The following is a 15,621-nucleotide window of genomic DNA, read 5'->3' on the forward strand; positions in this document are numbered from 1 at the left end:
CTGGGGGTTTAGCTCAGCAGCATAAGCGCCTGCCTTGCAAGTTGTGGTCCTGAGTTCGATCCCTGGTACCGATAAAAAAGAAAAAGACAAAAAAGAAGAAGAAGAAGAGCTTATCCTGGGCCACACAGCCAACACAGGGCGTCTCCATGGGAGGAGGGTGCAGGGTGCTGGGGTCCAGGGTAGGGTGGCAACTCTGTTGCACAGCAGGATGGGGCAAGCGTACAGGGACGCGCATTTATTGATGGATGGAGTGCGGCAGGAGGCAGATGTCTGTGTCAGGTTCAGGGCACCACAGCCTTCCTGTGGTCTGAGAACAGCTGCTGCAGAGCCTTCCCATAAAGCCTGTGATCAGGGCCCACTTGCCCCTGGTGGGTCTGCACTCTGGGGCACAGGGTTGGGGCGAGCCTTGTGGGGAGGGGGTGCTTGTAAGTAGTGACAGGCACAAAGCAGCAGATCCCAGGAGTGGCTGAGAAGAGGCGCAGAGAGCAGGTCACAAGTCTCCCAAAGGTGACCTGGTGCCTTCGGAGTGAAGATGTCCTTCTCTCCCGAGTACAGGGCATCGGGGGGCCCCACAGGGCGGCGAAAGGAGAGGGGCTGCCTCGGTTTCCAGCAGTGTCTCCCAAAGGCTCGTGCACTGAGGGCTGTGTGCCTGCGTGGCACCCTAGGGGAGGGGGCCATGGAGCCTTTAGGAGCCAGGCTTAGGGAGAAATTAGGTCACGAGGCTGTGGCCTGGAGGGCACAGTTTCCTCCTCTTGGTATCCTGGCCATGAGTCAAGTGGTTTAGTTTTACCACATGTCTGCTGTGATGTGTTGCCTCACCTCTGACCCACATTCCCAGGGCCAGTGTATTACAGACTTAAACCTCTACAATTATGTCAAAGTAACTAACTCTCTCTCTCTCTCTGTCCATCTCTAATCCTCTCTGGCACTCAGGATTGTACCCAGAGCCTTCACATTGAGGTATATCCCCTGCCTTTTTAAAATTTTGAGACAGATTCTTGATATATTTCCCAGGCATGGGTTGAATTTGAGACCCTCCTGCCTCAGCCTCCCAGAGTGCTGGGATTACAGGCATGTGCCATCATGCCTGGCTAGCATTTTCACTTTATAAACTGACTGCATCAGGTATTTATTATAGTGATGGGAAGCTGACTAATACAGAGTTGGTCTCCTTTACTGTCCAGGACAGGCATCTTGGAGTCCCTTGGAGTCCCCTTGCATCTGGGAGTCCCTCCCCATTCCTTGAGATACTGCATCTCTGAGTGTTTTGAAGTATGTAAGTATGTCTACAAAGAAAGAGCTAGAAGAAAGGAGTCACTTTTCTTGACAAACAGTTGTGCCTGGGGCCTTCAAAATATTCATTTCTGCATTCAGTCTTCATGCCTATAACATCTGTGTCAAGGCAGGTAGTAGCTGGGTTCACAGGTAAACAAGCTAGAAGTCTTACTTTTGAGAGAGGGTCAGGGCTACTGAGCCCCAGGGCTCTGCTATTTGCCCAGTGACCTGGTCTTGCTCACAGTGGGAGGGATCCCCTGGAAGCAGCATGGCCTGGACATGGACTGAGGTATTAAAGGGCTGCCAGGGGACTCCAGCTGTGAGACGTGAGTCTCACCTGCAGGGACCCAGATGCCAGAGACTGAGAAAACCTGTAGTCCCACAGAGATCCTCTGCTTCCTCGTTCTGGCCACTAGGACATGCATATCCACTCACCCAAGCCTCAGCGCCCAGCACACGAAGCCACTGTGTTCCCAGGGATTCTCCCCTGGGACTGTGTACAGGGCTTCCTGGACATCCTGATGACAACACGCCTGAGCTGGGGCTGGGACAGGATGCAGTCCAGGCTCTGGTGGCTCACAGGATGTAAACCATGAACACAAGAGGATGGGAAGCAGTCACTATCCCCTCCACAGATTCCCAGCTCCTCACCCCACCATTAGCACAGGAAGGGTGCAACCACATCCTGTTTCTTCCACACCCCCTCACTGGTGCCCACTGCCAGCCTGGCCAGCGTCGACGGTCAGGTTCTTGGGGGGGGGGGAATGGGGAGCACTCACTCAGCTCGAGGCTCACTGTGGAACGTGATACTTTCTCCAAAGGCCGGAAGACAGAAGTGTTGAGAAGATCGAAGCCCAGGGAAGTGCTGGGAGAAGCCACTGACGCCCATGGAGCTGTCACAGAAGAGCCCAGTGCCCGGAAGCCCATGTGGGTACCTATTCTCATGGCGGGGGGAGCTGTCCTGTGTTCACTGGCTTCGTGGGGTCAGGAAGGATGAGAAGAGGGAAGCAGAGAAAGCCAGACGCCAGTTGGAAAGAAGTCAGAGTCCAGGGCTCTAGAAGGGCTCAAAGGTACAGAGACCACTCTCATACTCAACTCCTCTCCTCCCCCATCCCCTGCCAGAGCTGGGGCAGCAGGGCAGGGGCTCCAGGAAGTGAAGGGTGAGCAGGAGTGGGCTGTGCAGGGTGGGAGGAGAAGGCTGTCTCCCTTGAGGGGACCCATCACCTTGATAGGACAATAATCTCTTTGGTGTTTCCAAATTGTCCACGTCCTCACCACATGCTGAGCCTTTCACCTATGGGCAGAAAGAGGGGATAGCAGGGTCCCTGTAAGCCCTTGGCCACCATCTCTCACCATGGGGGCCCCCTGTCCAGAGCTCACCATATTTAGGCCTGGCCCAGTCTAGGGACAGCCACACTGAGCCACAGAAGTACCAGAGCAGCATGAAGAGGAGGAAGACAAGGTGAGGAACTGGGCTGGAGAGAAGGCCGGAAAGAAAGTGAATTAGAGTCTGCACCTCAGTCATTTGGTCCAGCCCCCGCCATAGCCTCTCTAGTCCCCTTCCCCAACCAGCAGCCCAGTCAGGCCCCCGAGTCCTCTCACCCAGGAAGGGGACAGTGAGCACATAGTGGTCAGCGCCCAAGGCTTCCAGCTGCTGCTTCCAAAGGCTTCTCATGGGCAGCAGCGGCTGTGATCTGCCCATCCCAGGAGCCGCCATCTCCAGCGGGGCTCCAAGACTTGGAGTGGATAGAGATTCTGGCAGGTCACAGGTCACCTCCCCGAGTGTCAGTGTGTGGGGGTGGGAAGATTGTTGGACCTTCTGGGCCTGATCTAACAACTCCCTGGGGTCTGTCTCCTTGGGCGCGGTTGGGAGGGGCCGGGCGAGGGGGAAGAAGGTGTACACAGGGGCACAGGTCAGGTCCCTAAGAACTGAAGGCCAAGAAGACGCAGGCCAGTCCACCCACTGTGTCCTAGCCTCCGGAGCCAGTGAGACTTTGATTTCCAGCGCAGGACAGCAGGGGGACCCTGGTCTGTTTTCAAGCTTCCAGGACTGTCCACGCCACCCAGGAGCGGCTCCCTGGCTTTGAGCCGCGCCGCGACCTCCCGTCCCACACACAAACACTGGAGCGCAATGGTCCGTTCCCACCTTTAATTCCACTCCCTCCCGGCAGTGGCCTAGGGCACGAGGCGGGGCCGGGAGGGGGCGGCGCGCCTAGATGAGCACGAGGTGTTGGTCGGCAGGGACCCCGTAGCACGCCTTGTGCTCCTCGAAGAGCTGCGTGAGGCGCTCCACGTACACCGCGTGCAGCTCGTCCACCTGCGCGCGGCTGGGTCGCGGGCATCGCTGCACCGGAATCGCCGCGCCCACTGCGGGAGGGACAGGGCGATGGGACGTCCCAGCTCCGCCCACCAGCCTGTGGGCCCTGGGATACCCCCCGACAGGGTTCAGGGCCCGGGCCGGACGTCAGGCGCGCGGGGAGCAGGGGATCCGGCTCACCTACTGTACGGACCGGTGCCCGGAAGGGCAGCAGGAGACCCCCGCGGCCGTAGAACAGCGGCAGCGCCACGCGCAGGAGTGGCTGCAGAGCCTCCTGCGCCCTCCGCACCCACGAACCGGGCGGATTCGGGAACTGCTGGAAGAGGTCGTTCTCCCCGAAGGAGAAGACAGGCACCAGGGAGGCCCTGGGGACACAGGCCACAGCTGACTCTGGCTCTCTCCTCTCCGGGCAGGGGAGCCCCGGGGACCTCCGGACCCCACATCCCAGACCCTCTCCCACCCTTCTCACCCGTGTTCCAGCGCTAACTTAATGAATCCCTTCTGATTCCGGATCCGCAGGCTCAGTGCGCCGGGCTTTGCCTCTAGAGCCTCCAGGGGTCCTCCCACAGCCAGGACGGCCACCTGGCCACCCCCAGGACGCGACAACAGATGGGCAGCACTGGCCTTGTCCGAGGAGACCAAGCCTGGGGGGAGGCAGAGCACGGGATGGGCTGGACACCTTGGGCTTGCACAGCAGAATGAGGAGGACTCCAGAAGCCCCCTAGAGGAGTCGGAGGTGACAGCCAGGTTTGGGGGTCTTGAAGCTGGACTCAACCCCTCCTCACCACAGGTCATGATGTAGTCCCTGAAGAAAGGGATTTGGAACCAACAGGGCAACATGAGCAGGTGTGGGCGCAGGCCTGGGAAGAGGCTGGAGAAGCCGGTGGCCTCAGTGCAGAAGTTGGCAAAAGCCCCCACCGCCAAGACTCCGTGAGGGTGGAAGCCGAAGAGGTAGTTCCGGGAGGGATCCAGCTCTGCAGTTTTAACCAGCTGGGGGGCAGATGGGCACCCGATTACCGGTGAGACTGAGCTTTGGGCGATGATGCCTTCAGGAGTCTATTTTGAAGCCCCTTCCCGCTGTCCCCAGAACGCGATTCCCAGGACTGTCACCGTGATAGGAAAGTAGTCTCGGAAATGTCTCCAAACAGCCCAGTTGCGGAACCAGGCTGAGCGGCGGCCTCCAGACCTGGGGGTGTCTCTGTCTGTGTAGAGCCAGGCCAGGTAGAGGACCACTAGGATCCAGGCCTGGCCCAGGACAACGAGGAGCAAGGCCATCAGGCACACCTGGGCTGGGGATGGGGAGGCACTTAGAACCCATATGTGGAAGCCAGGCTCCTGGGGCCCTTCCCTGGTTCTGAGCATTGAGGCCCTTTGGTGCGCCTGCTCGCCCAAAGGTCCCTGTGCTGCCACCTTTGGGGTACTGGGGGAGCAGAGCACAGTCACCAGATTTGCCTGGGTCCTGGAGCTCTGTGGACTCACCAAGTCCCAGGAAGGAGAAGACCCATTGCAGGACCGCAAACACTTGGAGACCGCTGTGGAGGAGGCTGGAGGAAGTCTCCATGCTGTTCAGGGCAATCACACAGCAGGCTCCGCAACCCTGAAGCACCCCCTTCCCCACCCAGTCCACTGACCTTGACCCCTGATCTGGGTTCCACCCCCTTTGCTGAGTAGCACCCTGAGCCAGAGCGATACAGCCTTATCATTCCCTGAGCTGAGGTGACCAATAGGAGCAAAGAGAAATGACTAGGGGCGGGGTTGGGGCTGGGGGAACTTCCGGTCTTTGAGGGCTTGGGGGCTGAGGCCTCTGGGAGCTGCGGCGCTGGTAGAGATCTAAGACGTGCCCGGAAGGCAGAGCAGTCTACACCAAGTGAGGACAGCTAGGGAAACCCTTTGCTGGGCACAGTGGCACACACTTGTAATCCCAGCACTCTGGGAGGTTGAGGTAGGAGGACTGCAAGTTTGAGGCCAATTTGGGCAATTCAACAGTTAAGCCATCTCAAAATAAAAAAGGGCTGGGAGTGTGGTTTAGTGTGAAGGGCCAGGGGATTCAATCTATAGTACCGAAAACAGAAACAAAAAAACCTTAATCTCAAAAAACCCTTAATCTGAGATCCAGGATTTGTGGACAAGCAGGCTCCCTAAGGTCTTTGTGGGGGACACTCTGGAGGAGACAGTTTTATGGAGAGGTTGAGGACTGGAAAAGCCAAGACAGGGCCTACTAGGGCTGTGGGACTTGGCCTAATGTGTCCTCACGGTCATCAGGGCCTGCATGTCCAGGGTCTGTGGGAGCCACGTCAGGGACTGTCATAGAAGGTGCCTCTGTTGCTTCCCCTTCATCACTGAGTCTCTGGTGAAGGTCACCTCCCCAGGCTGTAAGCAGCAAGGGGACTGTTGTCATGTCCATCGCCACAGCCCTTGTGATTTCTGAGGTGCCGGCACAAAGAAGTGATGGACATAAATGAACAGTGGGCCTTGAGCAGACAGGCAAAGTCCAGGCCCTACCACCCGGGCTGTCGTGGTCCTCGCATCCTGCTTGCACAGGTTTTCCCATCCAGGGTCCTTGCTAAGAAGTCTTTTCTGTCCTCCTTGCTCAGCACTTTCCCACAGGGGACAAGGCTGGTGGCAGCCAGGGGGAGGGGGGTTTAAAATTCCAGCAGGAAGGGGACTCAGCCTGTGTTCCCCAAGTGTGACAGCTTCATGGGGGAGGATTTTCCTGGGGCTCAGCAGGGGTACAGAGGGATTCAGGCTAGGGGGAGATGTTCCAGGATAAATGAATGAGTCTGTCCTCTTTTTGAGGGACCTTCAAAAGGGAATGGTTGAGAGCAATTCAGAGTTAAGTGCAAGACTGGGGAAGACCAAAGTAAAGGAGTGTGACCTGCTGTCCCCAGAGGCCCTGTGGAGGGCTCCATGGTCTACCAGAGGCCCTGAAGTCAGCCCTGTTCCAGGTTGCTTTTTTCTTTTCTTTTTTAAAGAATAAGAAGAATTTATTGAAAGGTAGATGCTAAAAGACAGAAGGGGGCCTCTAACGTGGGTTGCCCCTCTCTTCCTTTCGAGTACCACAGGAGCTTTATTTTTTTTGGTGCTGGGGACCAAACTCATGACCCCATGCTTGCCAGGCAGACATTTATGCCTCTGAGCTAAGTCTTTGGCTCCTCTTTCTTCCTTTTGGAGCTTCTGCATATTCCCTTCTTCCAGGATGCTTCCTGGAGAGGAGCCTTGGAGTCCTGTCCATTTTTTTGTTTTTTGAGACAAGGTCTTGCTCTGTAATTCAGGCTGGCTTTGAAATCACTATGTAAGCCGGGCATGATGGCTCATGCCTGTAATCCCAGCACCAGGGAGGCTGAAGCAGGAAGATGGTTGTGAGTTCAAGGCCAGCCTGGGCTACAAAGTGAACTTAAGGCCAGCCTGAACTGCATAGCGAGACTCTGTCTCAAAAAAAAAAAAAAAAAAAAAAAAAAAAAAAAAAAAAGAAAAGAAAAGAAATCACTATGTAGCCCAGCTGGTCTGAAACTCAGTAACCCTCCTGCCTCAGCCTCCTAAGTGCTGAAATTATAGACCTGCACCACCATGTCCAGCTAGAGTCCCCTTTCTGGATCTGATTCTGCCCAAGTGATACTTAGGTCTCAGCACAGGCTTTCAGGGGGCTTCCTTCCCCGGCACTGTCCTGGGAGCTTTGCTCAGGACTATGTCCCCTTCCCTAGGGAAAGCACACGGCTGGATGTGGTGTGGGCCAGGGAGAGGGCTGCATCTGCACCTGGCCCATGACCTCTCTCCCTCAGCCTTGTCGAGTGCTTCCTTCAGCAGCACATATACTATAAAAAGGTCCTTGTCACACATCCTTCCAGCTCAGGAAGGAAAGGAGAGCAAGGAGATGGGACTGGGAAGCTGCTGATCAGCCGCCCCCCACTTTCCTTCTCTCTGAGGTCATCTGGGTGGCAGGGGCGTGACTGAGTTACTGGCAGGTCAAAGATGACACAGGGACTCGAGTTACAAATCTTCTTTTACTAGACGGAGGTTGAGGACCTTAATAATTTATCATGGGGAACCCCCAGAAGCCCAGCATCAAGAACCCCTGGGGGCTGAAGGAAGGGCAGGGGCTCCTCCAGCTTCCTGAGAGGTTATGGTTTGGCAAGGTGACACATTCAGTCCTGGGCAAATGGGACTTACTCAGGAGGCAAGGATGTGGGCAGAGACCCGTCTCCAACAGTGGGGGCCAGGCCTCCCAAGAAGGCACAACGGCAGTGAGGGTCTGGCAGTGGTTGAGTATCAGGGGTCCACAAAGGACACCATGATATAGCGAGTCCCCCAGGTCGTGGGCAGCCCCTCGTGGTAGTGGGTGAGGCGGCCGGGGTGCAGCAGTGCCCAGCCCTTCCTGGGAGATGAGATGATGCAGTCGTAGCGTAGGAAGCGGCAGCCGCCTCCCTGGGGGACGAGGAGAAGGGGAGGGCTGAGCACACGGGCATGGGGTGCAGGCAGACACAGGAGAGGAGCTGCCAGGTTGGGGTCAGGCGGGACAGGCCAGAGGGGAGGTTTTGGGGTATCGCAGATAGGGGGACACAGGAGGAAGAGGAGGACCCCATCCAAAAGGAAGCAGATACCCCAAAATAACTGGGAAATGGGGAAAAGGGTGGCCTGGGCCAAGGAGGCAGCCAGGCATGCATTACTGGGGGAAAGTCCCCAGGTGAAAAGGGAGGAGTGAGGGGCTGGCGGCACCCCTGAGCAGGAGCGGCTCACCTCATAATCCAGGCCCTTGTGGTTGAGTGCCACGTTGAGGGTGAAGGTGGATGAGTCGTGATGCGGTCGCAGAGAGGGCTGTTCATCCGGCCGGTAGCGGACCACAAAGTTCATCACTGCCCTGGTCTGGGGGACAAAACGGGGGCTGCAGGGAGGGTGGGCTGGGGGCCTGGGGGCCTTGGCACGGGATGACGGCCCCTGTGCAGGGGAACGAAGGCCCTCACTGCCAGAGCAGCAAGGGGCTCGGCATGGCAGCCGCCTCCCCCCGCCCTCCTGCCCTGTCTCATGCCCAGGACCAGCTCCAAGGGGCCCCCCAATGCCCTTATGGCTGGGAGGGGTCCGTGCGACAACTCCCACGTGGGACTGGGGTGCAGACCCACCTTGGTGTGGTAGCCAGGGAACAGGTGTTCGGTCATGGGCCCCACGTAGGTCCTCAGCAGCTGCAGCCACTGGTCCTCATAGCCCACCTGCTTCATGTGGATGTCCACAGTGGGCACGTTCTCGTAGCCCCCGGCCAGCCGGGAGTCCTGTGGGCAGCAGTCACTGAGCCACCTCCTGCCTGGGGCAGGGCCAGCCACCTGCCTCCTCTTGTCTCTGGGCCTTCACATCTGGGTTCCCTCTGTCTGGAGCAGTATTCTCTCTTTTTTTTGGTGGTGGCTGTTGGCAGTACTGAGGATTGAACCCAGGCCTGCCTTCACAGGCAGGATCTCACTAGGTCACTAACCTTCAGTCCTCCTGCCTCAGCCTTCAGTGTTGGGATGACAGGCGTGTGCCACCAGTAGTCTTCTTTCTGCTTCTCAGCCTGACTCCCTGCTCTTGGCCCTTCATATCTCAGCTAAAACCTCATCTCTCCTGTGAAGCCTCTGGTCCCCATCCTGGCTCTGCTCTGTCTACACAATCTAGACCGGTGGCACAGTAACTGCTGTCTGAATCACAGAATGAATGCAACAGCACCTGCCGGGGCTTCCTCCCACTCCCAGTCCCCCTCATACTCTCACAACCCCAACCCCACACTCCCTCCCTTTGCGCCCCTTACCTCGTGCCGGCCCCCTGACCACTGGCCGTAGTTCTCCATTTCCTCCACCAGCTCATCGCACATCTGCTCCGACAGCAGCGGGAACCAGTACACATCTGGACACGGCTGGGGAGGAGGACAGAGCTGTGAAGGGGCTGGCAGGAGTGGGTGGGGGAGGCCGGAATTAAGAAAAAGCAGGGAGGCATGGAGAGGGGCTGGGGATGAGATGAGCTGGGAGAAGGGCGGCCAGGGCTGGGAAGGGCCAGGCCTGGCTGGGGGGCCAGACACGGGGGTGGGCGCAGGCGGAGACCCTCTGCACCACATACGGGGGGAAGGAGAAGCTTGGGGCCCCAGCATGGAACACAGACAGTGGTTTGCTTTTGTTCTTTTTTTTTGAGACAGGGCCTCGCTGTGTAGCCCAGGCAGGCCTCAAAATCATGACAGCCCTCGGCCTCCACCTCCTGCACGCTTGGATTACAGGAGTGTGGTACCGTTCCTGGCAATGGACGGTGGTTTCCAGCCTCCTTTCTAATAATGCATCCTTTTTTTGCTTCTTTTTGGCAGCACTGGGGATTGAATCCAGGGGCGCTTTACCACTGAATTAAATTACATTTCCTCTCCTTTATTTTGACATGAGATTTCTTTAAGTTGTCCAATCTGGCCTCAAACTTGCAATCCTTCTGCCTTAGCCTCCTAGGGCACTGGGATTACAAGCATGTGTTACTATGCCCAGCCTGTGTGTCCCTCTTTAGAGATGTAATTTGTTTTTGGATGCTACTGGGGACTAAACCCAGAGCCTTCCTTCGCAACACCCCCAGCCCTTTTTATTTTTAATTCTGGGGCAGGGTCTTGCTAAGTCACTGAACTGCCCAGGCTGGGTCCAGCTTGTAGCCTTCCTGCCTCTGCTTCCCATGCCTGGCTTAGATGTAATTTCACCCATGGCATCAACACAGACGGTCCCTGACTCCTGACTCTGGATGTTGGGAGAGGTTTGTTAGGACCCAGCCCCACTGGAAGCTGAAGAGCAACTGAACACACAGACAGAAGAGGAGGCAGTGTGTCTGGTGTCTGACCTGGGGCCAGAGTCATCTGCACAGCCTCTGTTGCCCTGTTGGGTACCTGGGAACTCAGTGTGAAAACCGCTACTCCAGGCGAGGACCAAGAGACGCTGGCATCAGGGATAAGGTCAGAGGGGCTCACCTGCTCCACAAGGCCTTCCCCGTGCAAGGCGCGGCTATAGTTCTCATGAATGTACTGCTCCTTCCAGTCCTGCGGGAGGGCCAGGTGCCTGAGGGGCGCTCTTCTTCCCCACCCAACACCCTGCCCGGGGCGCCCCCATGCACTGACGTCCTCCTTAGCATTCCCTGAGCAAGGGGCCCTCACTCACGACAGGGTTGTTGAAGATCTGCCAGAGGTCAGGGTGCAGGTGGTCTGTGTCATACCGGGATGTGGCCAGGAGGCGGCCAAATTCATGCTGATTGCTGAGGTGGAGAAAGATGCCCTGGCGTGGGATGGCAGTGTGCGTGAGAAGGATGGGGGTGGCACCAGGTGGCTGCTAGCTTAGGTGTCTAAGCACCAGGGCCGCAGGCTGTCTGCCCACTCACCCTGTCCCGCAGATTCATGCAGAAGGCCATATCTGGGTCCATGTCGCTGCCCGAGAACACTTCCCTCTGGGACAGCTCTGTCCTCAGGGTCTCCCCACGGATCACGTAAGCCTGGGCTATGTAGGGCACATTCCACACACCCCTGGAGGCACCAGCGCGGGGGTCAGCCAGATGGCGGCTGCCCAAATTCTACCCAGGTCATCCCAGAGGCTATCTCTCTTAGGGTACCCCAGTCCCCAAGCCTGAAAGCCCCTCAGGTCTCCTGCCAAGCCTGCTGGCCATGACCACCTGAATGGTGATCACCCCAGGCTCCTGAGAAGGCTGAGTGCATGGCCCAGGCTTGGGACAGGGTCTTGCCCTGGGGCAGGACTCACAGCCGCTTCCGCTGTACCAGCTCCACGTAGTCCTCCGAGCGGGCATAGTACTCCTCAGGGCTCAGGGCCCCCCAGAAGTTGGACCATAGCTTGCCATGGCGTGACAACATGGGAGCGATCACCTTCCTGTGGGCCAGGGAGGGATGAGGGCCGGGTGTTGGGGCTGAGACCTTGGGGAGCCTGTGCCGGGGGGAGGACTAGGGTTCCTGGGGACTCTGGAGGTGCCCCGGCCAGACCTGTTCTGCTCGATGAGGATGCGCAGTGTCTGCTGGTTGGTGAGTACGGCGTCAGCATCCAGGCTGAAGTAGAATTCACACTCTGGGTCCTGCCGACAGATGTCCCTGCAGGCGACAGATCCACAGATGGACCGATGAGCTGGAATGGGGTGCAGATTAGGGTGGGGACCATGGGATGGGCAGGACTCTCCAGTTCCCAGGAAGAGGAGAGGGGTCATGTTTTCCTTCCCTAAGGTTCCCACTGCCAGTGGCAGATGGACAAGGGAGGGGATTGCAAAGCTGCAGGTTTGGAGGCCCAAGGGGCTGAGCTGGTGACAGGAGGGAAGGGCCCTGGGTGGGTGGCTGACCACTGCCCGCTTCCCACTGTGCTCCCTCACATGGCCATGTCCCTCGCCTCGCCTGGGCTCAGAGCCTCCTCTGGCCCCAATAGCTTCACAGAGGCGAAGTGGTCCTGTAGCTGCGGCCAGGCGTCCGCTATGTGAGGCTCGTGGTACACCTCCTGGGGGGAGAGGACCGTGGGACACAGGTTGAGTAGGCAGACAAGGTGCCTAGCTGGGGAGAAGGTGGTGGGGAGGAGTGCAGGGGGCGGGGGCGGGGTCAGGGAAAAGGCTGGGGGCTGCTCACACTGTTGTGCAGAAAGAGTGAGACCCTGTCTGGCGGGTAGTCCAGGAGGAGCAGGCGCTGCAGGAAGCGGGGCAGAAACGGGGTGGGCTGTTCCACAAACACGGCCAGCAGCACCCGGGGGGGAGGCTAGAGGATAAAAACAGGACATGGCTCAGGGGGAGCCTGGGCTTCTGTCTCCCCCTAAACCCCCAATACCAGGGAGGTACCTCTGGGTACTCAGATCTTTGCCCTGCAGCCACCCAAAATCCTCCTCCAGTCTTCATTCCAGGGGCTCCCACCTCACCTGCCCCCCCGGGAGTGTCCTCCGGTCCCGGTTGCAGAAGCCGCAGCCTCCCTGGGGAGTCCAGCCATTGGGGACATAGTTCCCCAGGTAGTTGAGCTGGAGCTGTTGGGAGATGGGAGTGGCAGGGGTATGGGGACAGATGTGAGGGAGGGCAGTCAGCCTCATGGGAGGGTCTGGTATGAGGGCCATCAGGGTGAGGGAGAAGCTGTCACAGCAACCCTGTTCCTGGGGCTGGGGAGACTGCCTGCTCAGGAGGGTGTGGGGTATCCAGGGCTTGGGGCAGGCAGGGGCAGGGGCTGCTGAGGGCACCTTAGTGGGGCCGTTTCCATGGACCACAACTGGAAGTGTGTCGTAAGCCACGTTCCGGATGCGCACCCGATTCTGGTCAAACTTTAAAACCACCTCATCTGGGGAAGAAAGGCCAGATATCTGTGTAACCCAGTGAGTCACCAGTCCTCAGAGAGTGGACTTCCTTGCCCATCTAAGGGTCTGTCCACGGTGGACAGCCAGGGGACCCTTTCTTGGAGGATCATGCATTCAAAGACATCTTAGAGATAAAGCCCCTGGCTTGGTATCTTGGGCACATAGTATCTACCCAGGAGATGTTAGGTCACCTCTCACTGCCCTGGTGCCTGTTATTGCTAGTACTGCAAAACTTAAGCAAGTGTCTAAAGAAGGTAAATACAGGTGAGCTGCAGACCAGCCCAGCTAGAAGCCTCTGCAGCCACCTCAATCCATGGAGCTCCTTAATCCATGACCCCAGTAGTGAGAACCCCTTGTTGCTCATGGCTGGACAGCCTTTCTCCTCACCTAAAGCTCCATTGAGATTCTGGAAGATCCGGGATTTATGATCCAGATTAAGGCTGAATTTCTCCTGGATGGGATGGGATGGCATAGAGTGGTTAACTGATGGAGACAAAGAGACATTATTTCTCTCTCTCTTCCTTTTGTGTCATTATTTTATTTTATTTTTTGTGGTATTGGGGATTGAACCCATGCCTTTTGCACTGAGCTACATCCCCAGCTCTTTTTTATTTTTTATTTTGAGACAAGCTCTCACTAAGCTGCTATATTGTCCAGACGGGGCTCAAACTTGTGATCCTCCAGCCTCAGCCTCCCAGAGTGTTGGGATTCTCACCCTGTTCTCTTTACATCTTCCAAGTCCTCTTCCTGCCATCACACCCAACCAGCCCAAGGTTTCCCATCCCACAGGGATGTCGGTGCCCACTCTCTGCCCCTTCCTACCCTGACCCCAGGGTCCAGGTAGAGTCGCGTGTAGAACAGTTGGTCATCGTCGTTATCCTTGTACTTCCACTGGTGGACGATTTGGTGGATGGTGGGAGCAAAGCCAATGAACCCTGGGAGCAAGTAGGACAGGGCCTGACCCCAAGACTCCTGCAGGTCTCACAGACCGAGCCCCAGTACCTCTGCAGTGCGCAGGTATCTGGAACACTCCACACCCCACCACTCTTGGCCCCTCCGCCTCAGGCACCCTGCCACTCACCACCGGAGTTGAGGAAGCGCTTCCCCGTGCCCACCTCAGGGTACTGCTCTGCCAGCCCCCAGTCAGGCCAGCAGAAGCCCTCTGCAGAGAAGAGCAGGCGGCTGCCGCTCTGGACGAATTTCTTCAGCAGCTCCGAGGGGCTGCCAGCCAGAATCACATCATAGCTGGGCAAGGAAGGGGAGGATGGGCAGGAGGCCACTAGGCACCTCAGCATCCTTTTCCCTCCTCCTATTTTTCCCTCTCCTTTCTCCCCACCCTAGCCCTTTTACCTGTCTACAAACATGATGATCATGTCCTCCTGGTCTGCATATTTCTCCATTTCCTTCTTGAGCCACCTGACCTTCTGGCCTCCACCAACTGTTCGAGCCACATCACCACCTCGCCACTCCTCACCCAGACCCAGGGTCTGTAGGCGAGACCCGCCAGGCCAAGGAGCGGTTCAGCCATTATGCACGTGGGTGCCACTGATCAGACTCAGGCTGGGGACCCAGGCACCAGCCTTCAGCCCATTCCTGCCGGAACCCAACCCAGGGACCCCTCCTTACCCGCACAGTGTAGTTGAAGAATTCTGCAGACTGCAGAAACCTGCGGTACCCCTCTGTCTCCGCGGTGGCCACGGTGATCACCAGCAGTTTCTCTGTCACCAGCCAGGAATTGGCACTTGAGATTCACGCACTACCCCGTGCTTCACAAGCTTCACTCTCCCAGAGGGCCCTGAGCTCCCCAATAAGTCCACCACAGTCCTCTTCCCCTTCTTTCCAAATCTCCCTTAAACTTTTCTGGCCCAGAGACATTCCACCTCACTGAGGGGTGGGAAGGAGCGGTACATACGAATTCAGGATCAATTTTCTTTGGGGAAGGTGGAACCCAGCTCAGGGTGAGGGGCTACTTGGTTCGGTCCAAGAAGCGCGCCTTGCCGAGGAGAGCAGGAGCGCCTGGACCCCCGAAGAGCTGAGCTGGCAGACTCTAGAACAGGGGGCTCGGATTCTCACCTGGATTGACAGGGTTGCTGCCTCGGGGTTGGTCAGAAGCACAGGCACCCGGAGGCGGAGGAAGCAGGAGCAGGGGTAAGAGCAGAAGCCAGGCTCCAAAGGCCATGGTAAGGGGCAAGCCAGGGCAACCCACGGGTCCGCGCCAGGCTGGGCTGTGCCCCTGGATCCCAGCTCTGAAGAAGGTTCTGGGAAGAGGGAGCCCGGGCGGCAGAAAGACCAGCTATTAGGAGGAGCTGGACAGGAGCTCCGCCCTGGAAAAAAAAAGGCGTAACCCGAGGCTTCAGAAAACTCCAGACTGCAGGCGACAAGACAAGGCGAGGATTGTCCCTGGCTCGCGCGCCAAGGCTGCGCCGGGCGGGCAGAGGGGGCGTCGGGCTGCGGGACGAGGAGGAGCTGGGGCAGCGATTGGAGCCTGCTGGGCCCACTGCCCGCATGACAGCGAGAAAAGCGAAACCCTGAGAGGGGAAGTGACCCCACGGGAGGGTCGAGCGAGACGCGGGGCGGGTCCTGGCCACAGCCCTGTTCCCCAACAGGGCGGAAGAGGGGGAGAGCGGGACTGTGGGGAGGGAGGAAGCAGGGGAACCCTCGGAGGGATTACTGCCCGGAGAACTGGGTCTGAATTTTCCGCAGAAGGCCACCTCGAGAGACATCTCGGGTTGCCGC

At 57.9% G+C, this 15,621-nt stretch overlaps 3 protein-coding genes across 3 annotated transcripts; all 3 read right to left on the reverse strand.

Moving 5' to 3' along the window:
• Window positions 1-209: 209 nt before the first annotated feature.
• On the reverse strand, window positions 210-3,265 carry LOC134472511 (uncharacterized). Its single transcript, XM_063234248.1, has 6 exons — window positions 2,878-3,265; window positions 2,656-2,750; window positions 2,500-2,569; window positions 2,055-2,249; window positions 1,711-1,843; window positions 210-661 (listed from the first exon to the last, which is right to left on the reverse strand). Exons 2-6 carry the CDS (start codon window positions 2,656-2,658, stop codon window positions 349-351), a joined length of 714 nt encoding a protein of 237 aa, XP_063090318.1. The 5' UTR covers window positions 2,659-2,750; window positions 2,878-3,265; the 3' UTR covers window positions 210-348.
• A 144-nt stretch (window positions 3,266-3,409) lies between these two features.
• On the reverse strand, window positions 3,410-5,229 carry Mogat3 (monoacylglycerol O-acyltransferase 3). Its single transcript, XM_063234247.1, has 6 exons — window positions 5,072-5,229; window positions 4,703-4,881; window positions 4,378-4,582; window positions 4,062-4,236; window positions 3,773-3,957; window positions 3,410-3,642 (listed from the first exon to the last, which is right to left on the reverse strand). Exons 1-6 carry the CDS (start codon window positions 5,151-5,153, stop codon window positions 3,488-3,490), a joined length of 981 nt encoding a protein of 326 aa, XP_063090317.1. The 5' UTR covers window positions 5,154-5,229; the 3' UTR covers window positions 3,410-3,487.
• A 2,345-nt stretch (window positions 5,230-7,574) lies between these two features.
• Window positions 7,575-15,439, reverse strand: Plod3 (procollagen-lysine,2-oxoglutarate 5-dioxygenase 3). Its single transcript, XM_063234246.1, has 19 exons — window positions 14,959-15,439; window positions 14,512-14,603; window positions 14,236-14,372; window positions 13,967-14,130; window positions 13,708-13,820; window positions 13,273-13,336; window positions 12,772-12,869; window positions 12,463-12,564; window positions 12,180-12,305; window positions 11,933-12,054; window positions 11,556-11,660; window positions 11,320-11,445; window positions 10,946-11,087; window positions 10,729-10,842; window positions 10,542-10,610; window positions 9,363-9,467; window positions 8,707-8,853; window positions 8,327-8,452; window positions 7,575-8,014 (listed from the first exon to the last, which is right to left on the reverse strand). The coding sequence occupies exons 1-19, from the start codon at window positions 15,062-15,064 to the stop codon at window positions 7,859-7,861; spliced, it is 2,214 nt and encodes a 737-aa protein (XP_063090316.1). The 5' UTR covers window positions 15,065-15,439; the 3' UTR covers window positions 7,575-7,858.
• Window positions 15,440-15,621: the final 182 nt, after the last annotated feature.

The sequence above is a fragment of the Cavia porcellus genome, unplaced genomic scaffold (genome assembly GCF_034190915.1).
Source record: "Cavia porcellus strain 051 isolate PalLab524CR breed Dunkin Hartley unplaced genomic scaffold, mCavPor4.1 scaffold_23, whole genome shotgun sequence".
Lineage (NCBI taxonomy): Eukaryota > Metazoa > Chordata > Mammalia > Rodentia > Caviidae > Cavia > Cavia porcellus.

Coding starts and splice junctions, on each gene's coding strand:
- LOC134472511 (XM_063234248.1), bottom strand. Junction 2,250..2,499: donor GAGATTATTGTCCTATCAAG/GTGATGGGTCCC, acceptor GACCCCACGAAG/CCAGTGAACACAGGACAGCT. Junction 662..1,710: donor TGCTGGGCGCTGAGGCTTGG/GTGAGTGGATAT, acceptor CCCCTCCCCTAG/GGTGCCACGCAGGCACACAG.
- Mogat3 (XM_063234247.1), bottom strand. CDS start 5,153: ATGGAGACTTCCTCCAGCCTCCTCCACAGCGGTCTCCAAGTGTTTGCG. Junction 4,583..4,702: donor GAGACTACTTTCCTATCACG/GTGACAGTCCTG, acceptor TCTGCCCCCCAG/CTGGTTAAAACTGCAGAGCT. Junction 4,237..4,377: donor GGACTACATCATGACCTGTG/GTGAGGAGGGGT, acceptor GCCTCCCCCCAG/GCTTGGTCTCCTCGGACAAG.
- Plod3 (XM_063234246.1), bottom strand. CDS start 15,064: ATGGCCTTTGGAGCCTGGCTTCTGCTCTTACCCCTGCTCCTGCTTCCT. Junction 13,821..13,966: donor GCGCTTCCTCAACTCCGGTG/GTGAGTGGCAGG, acceptor ACTTGCTCCCAG/GGTTCATTGGCTTTGCTCCC. Junction 11,446..11,555: donor ATCCTCATCGAGCAGAACAG/GTCTGGCCGGGG, acceptor CCTGGCCCACAG/GAAGGTGATCGCTCCCATGT.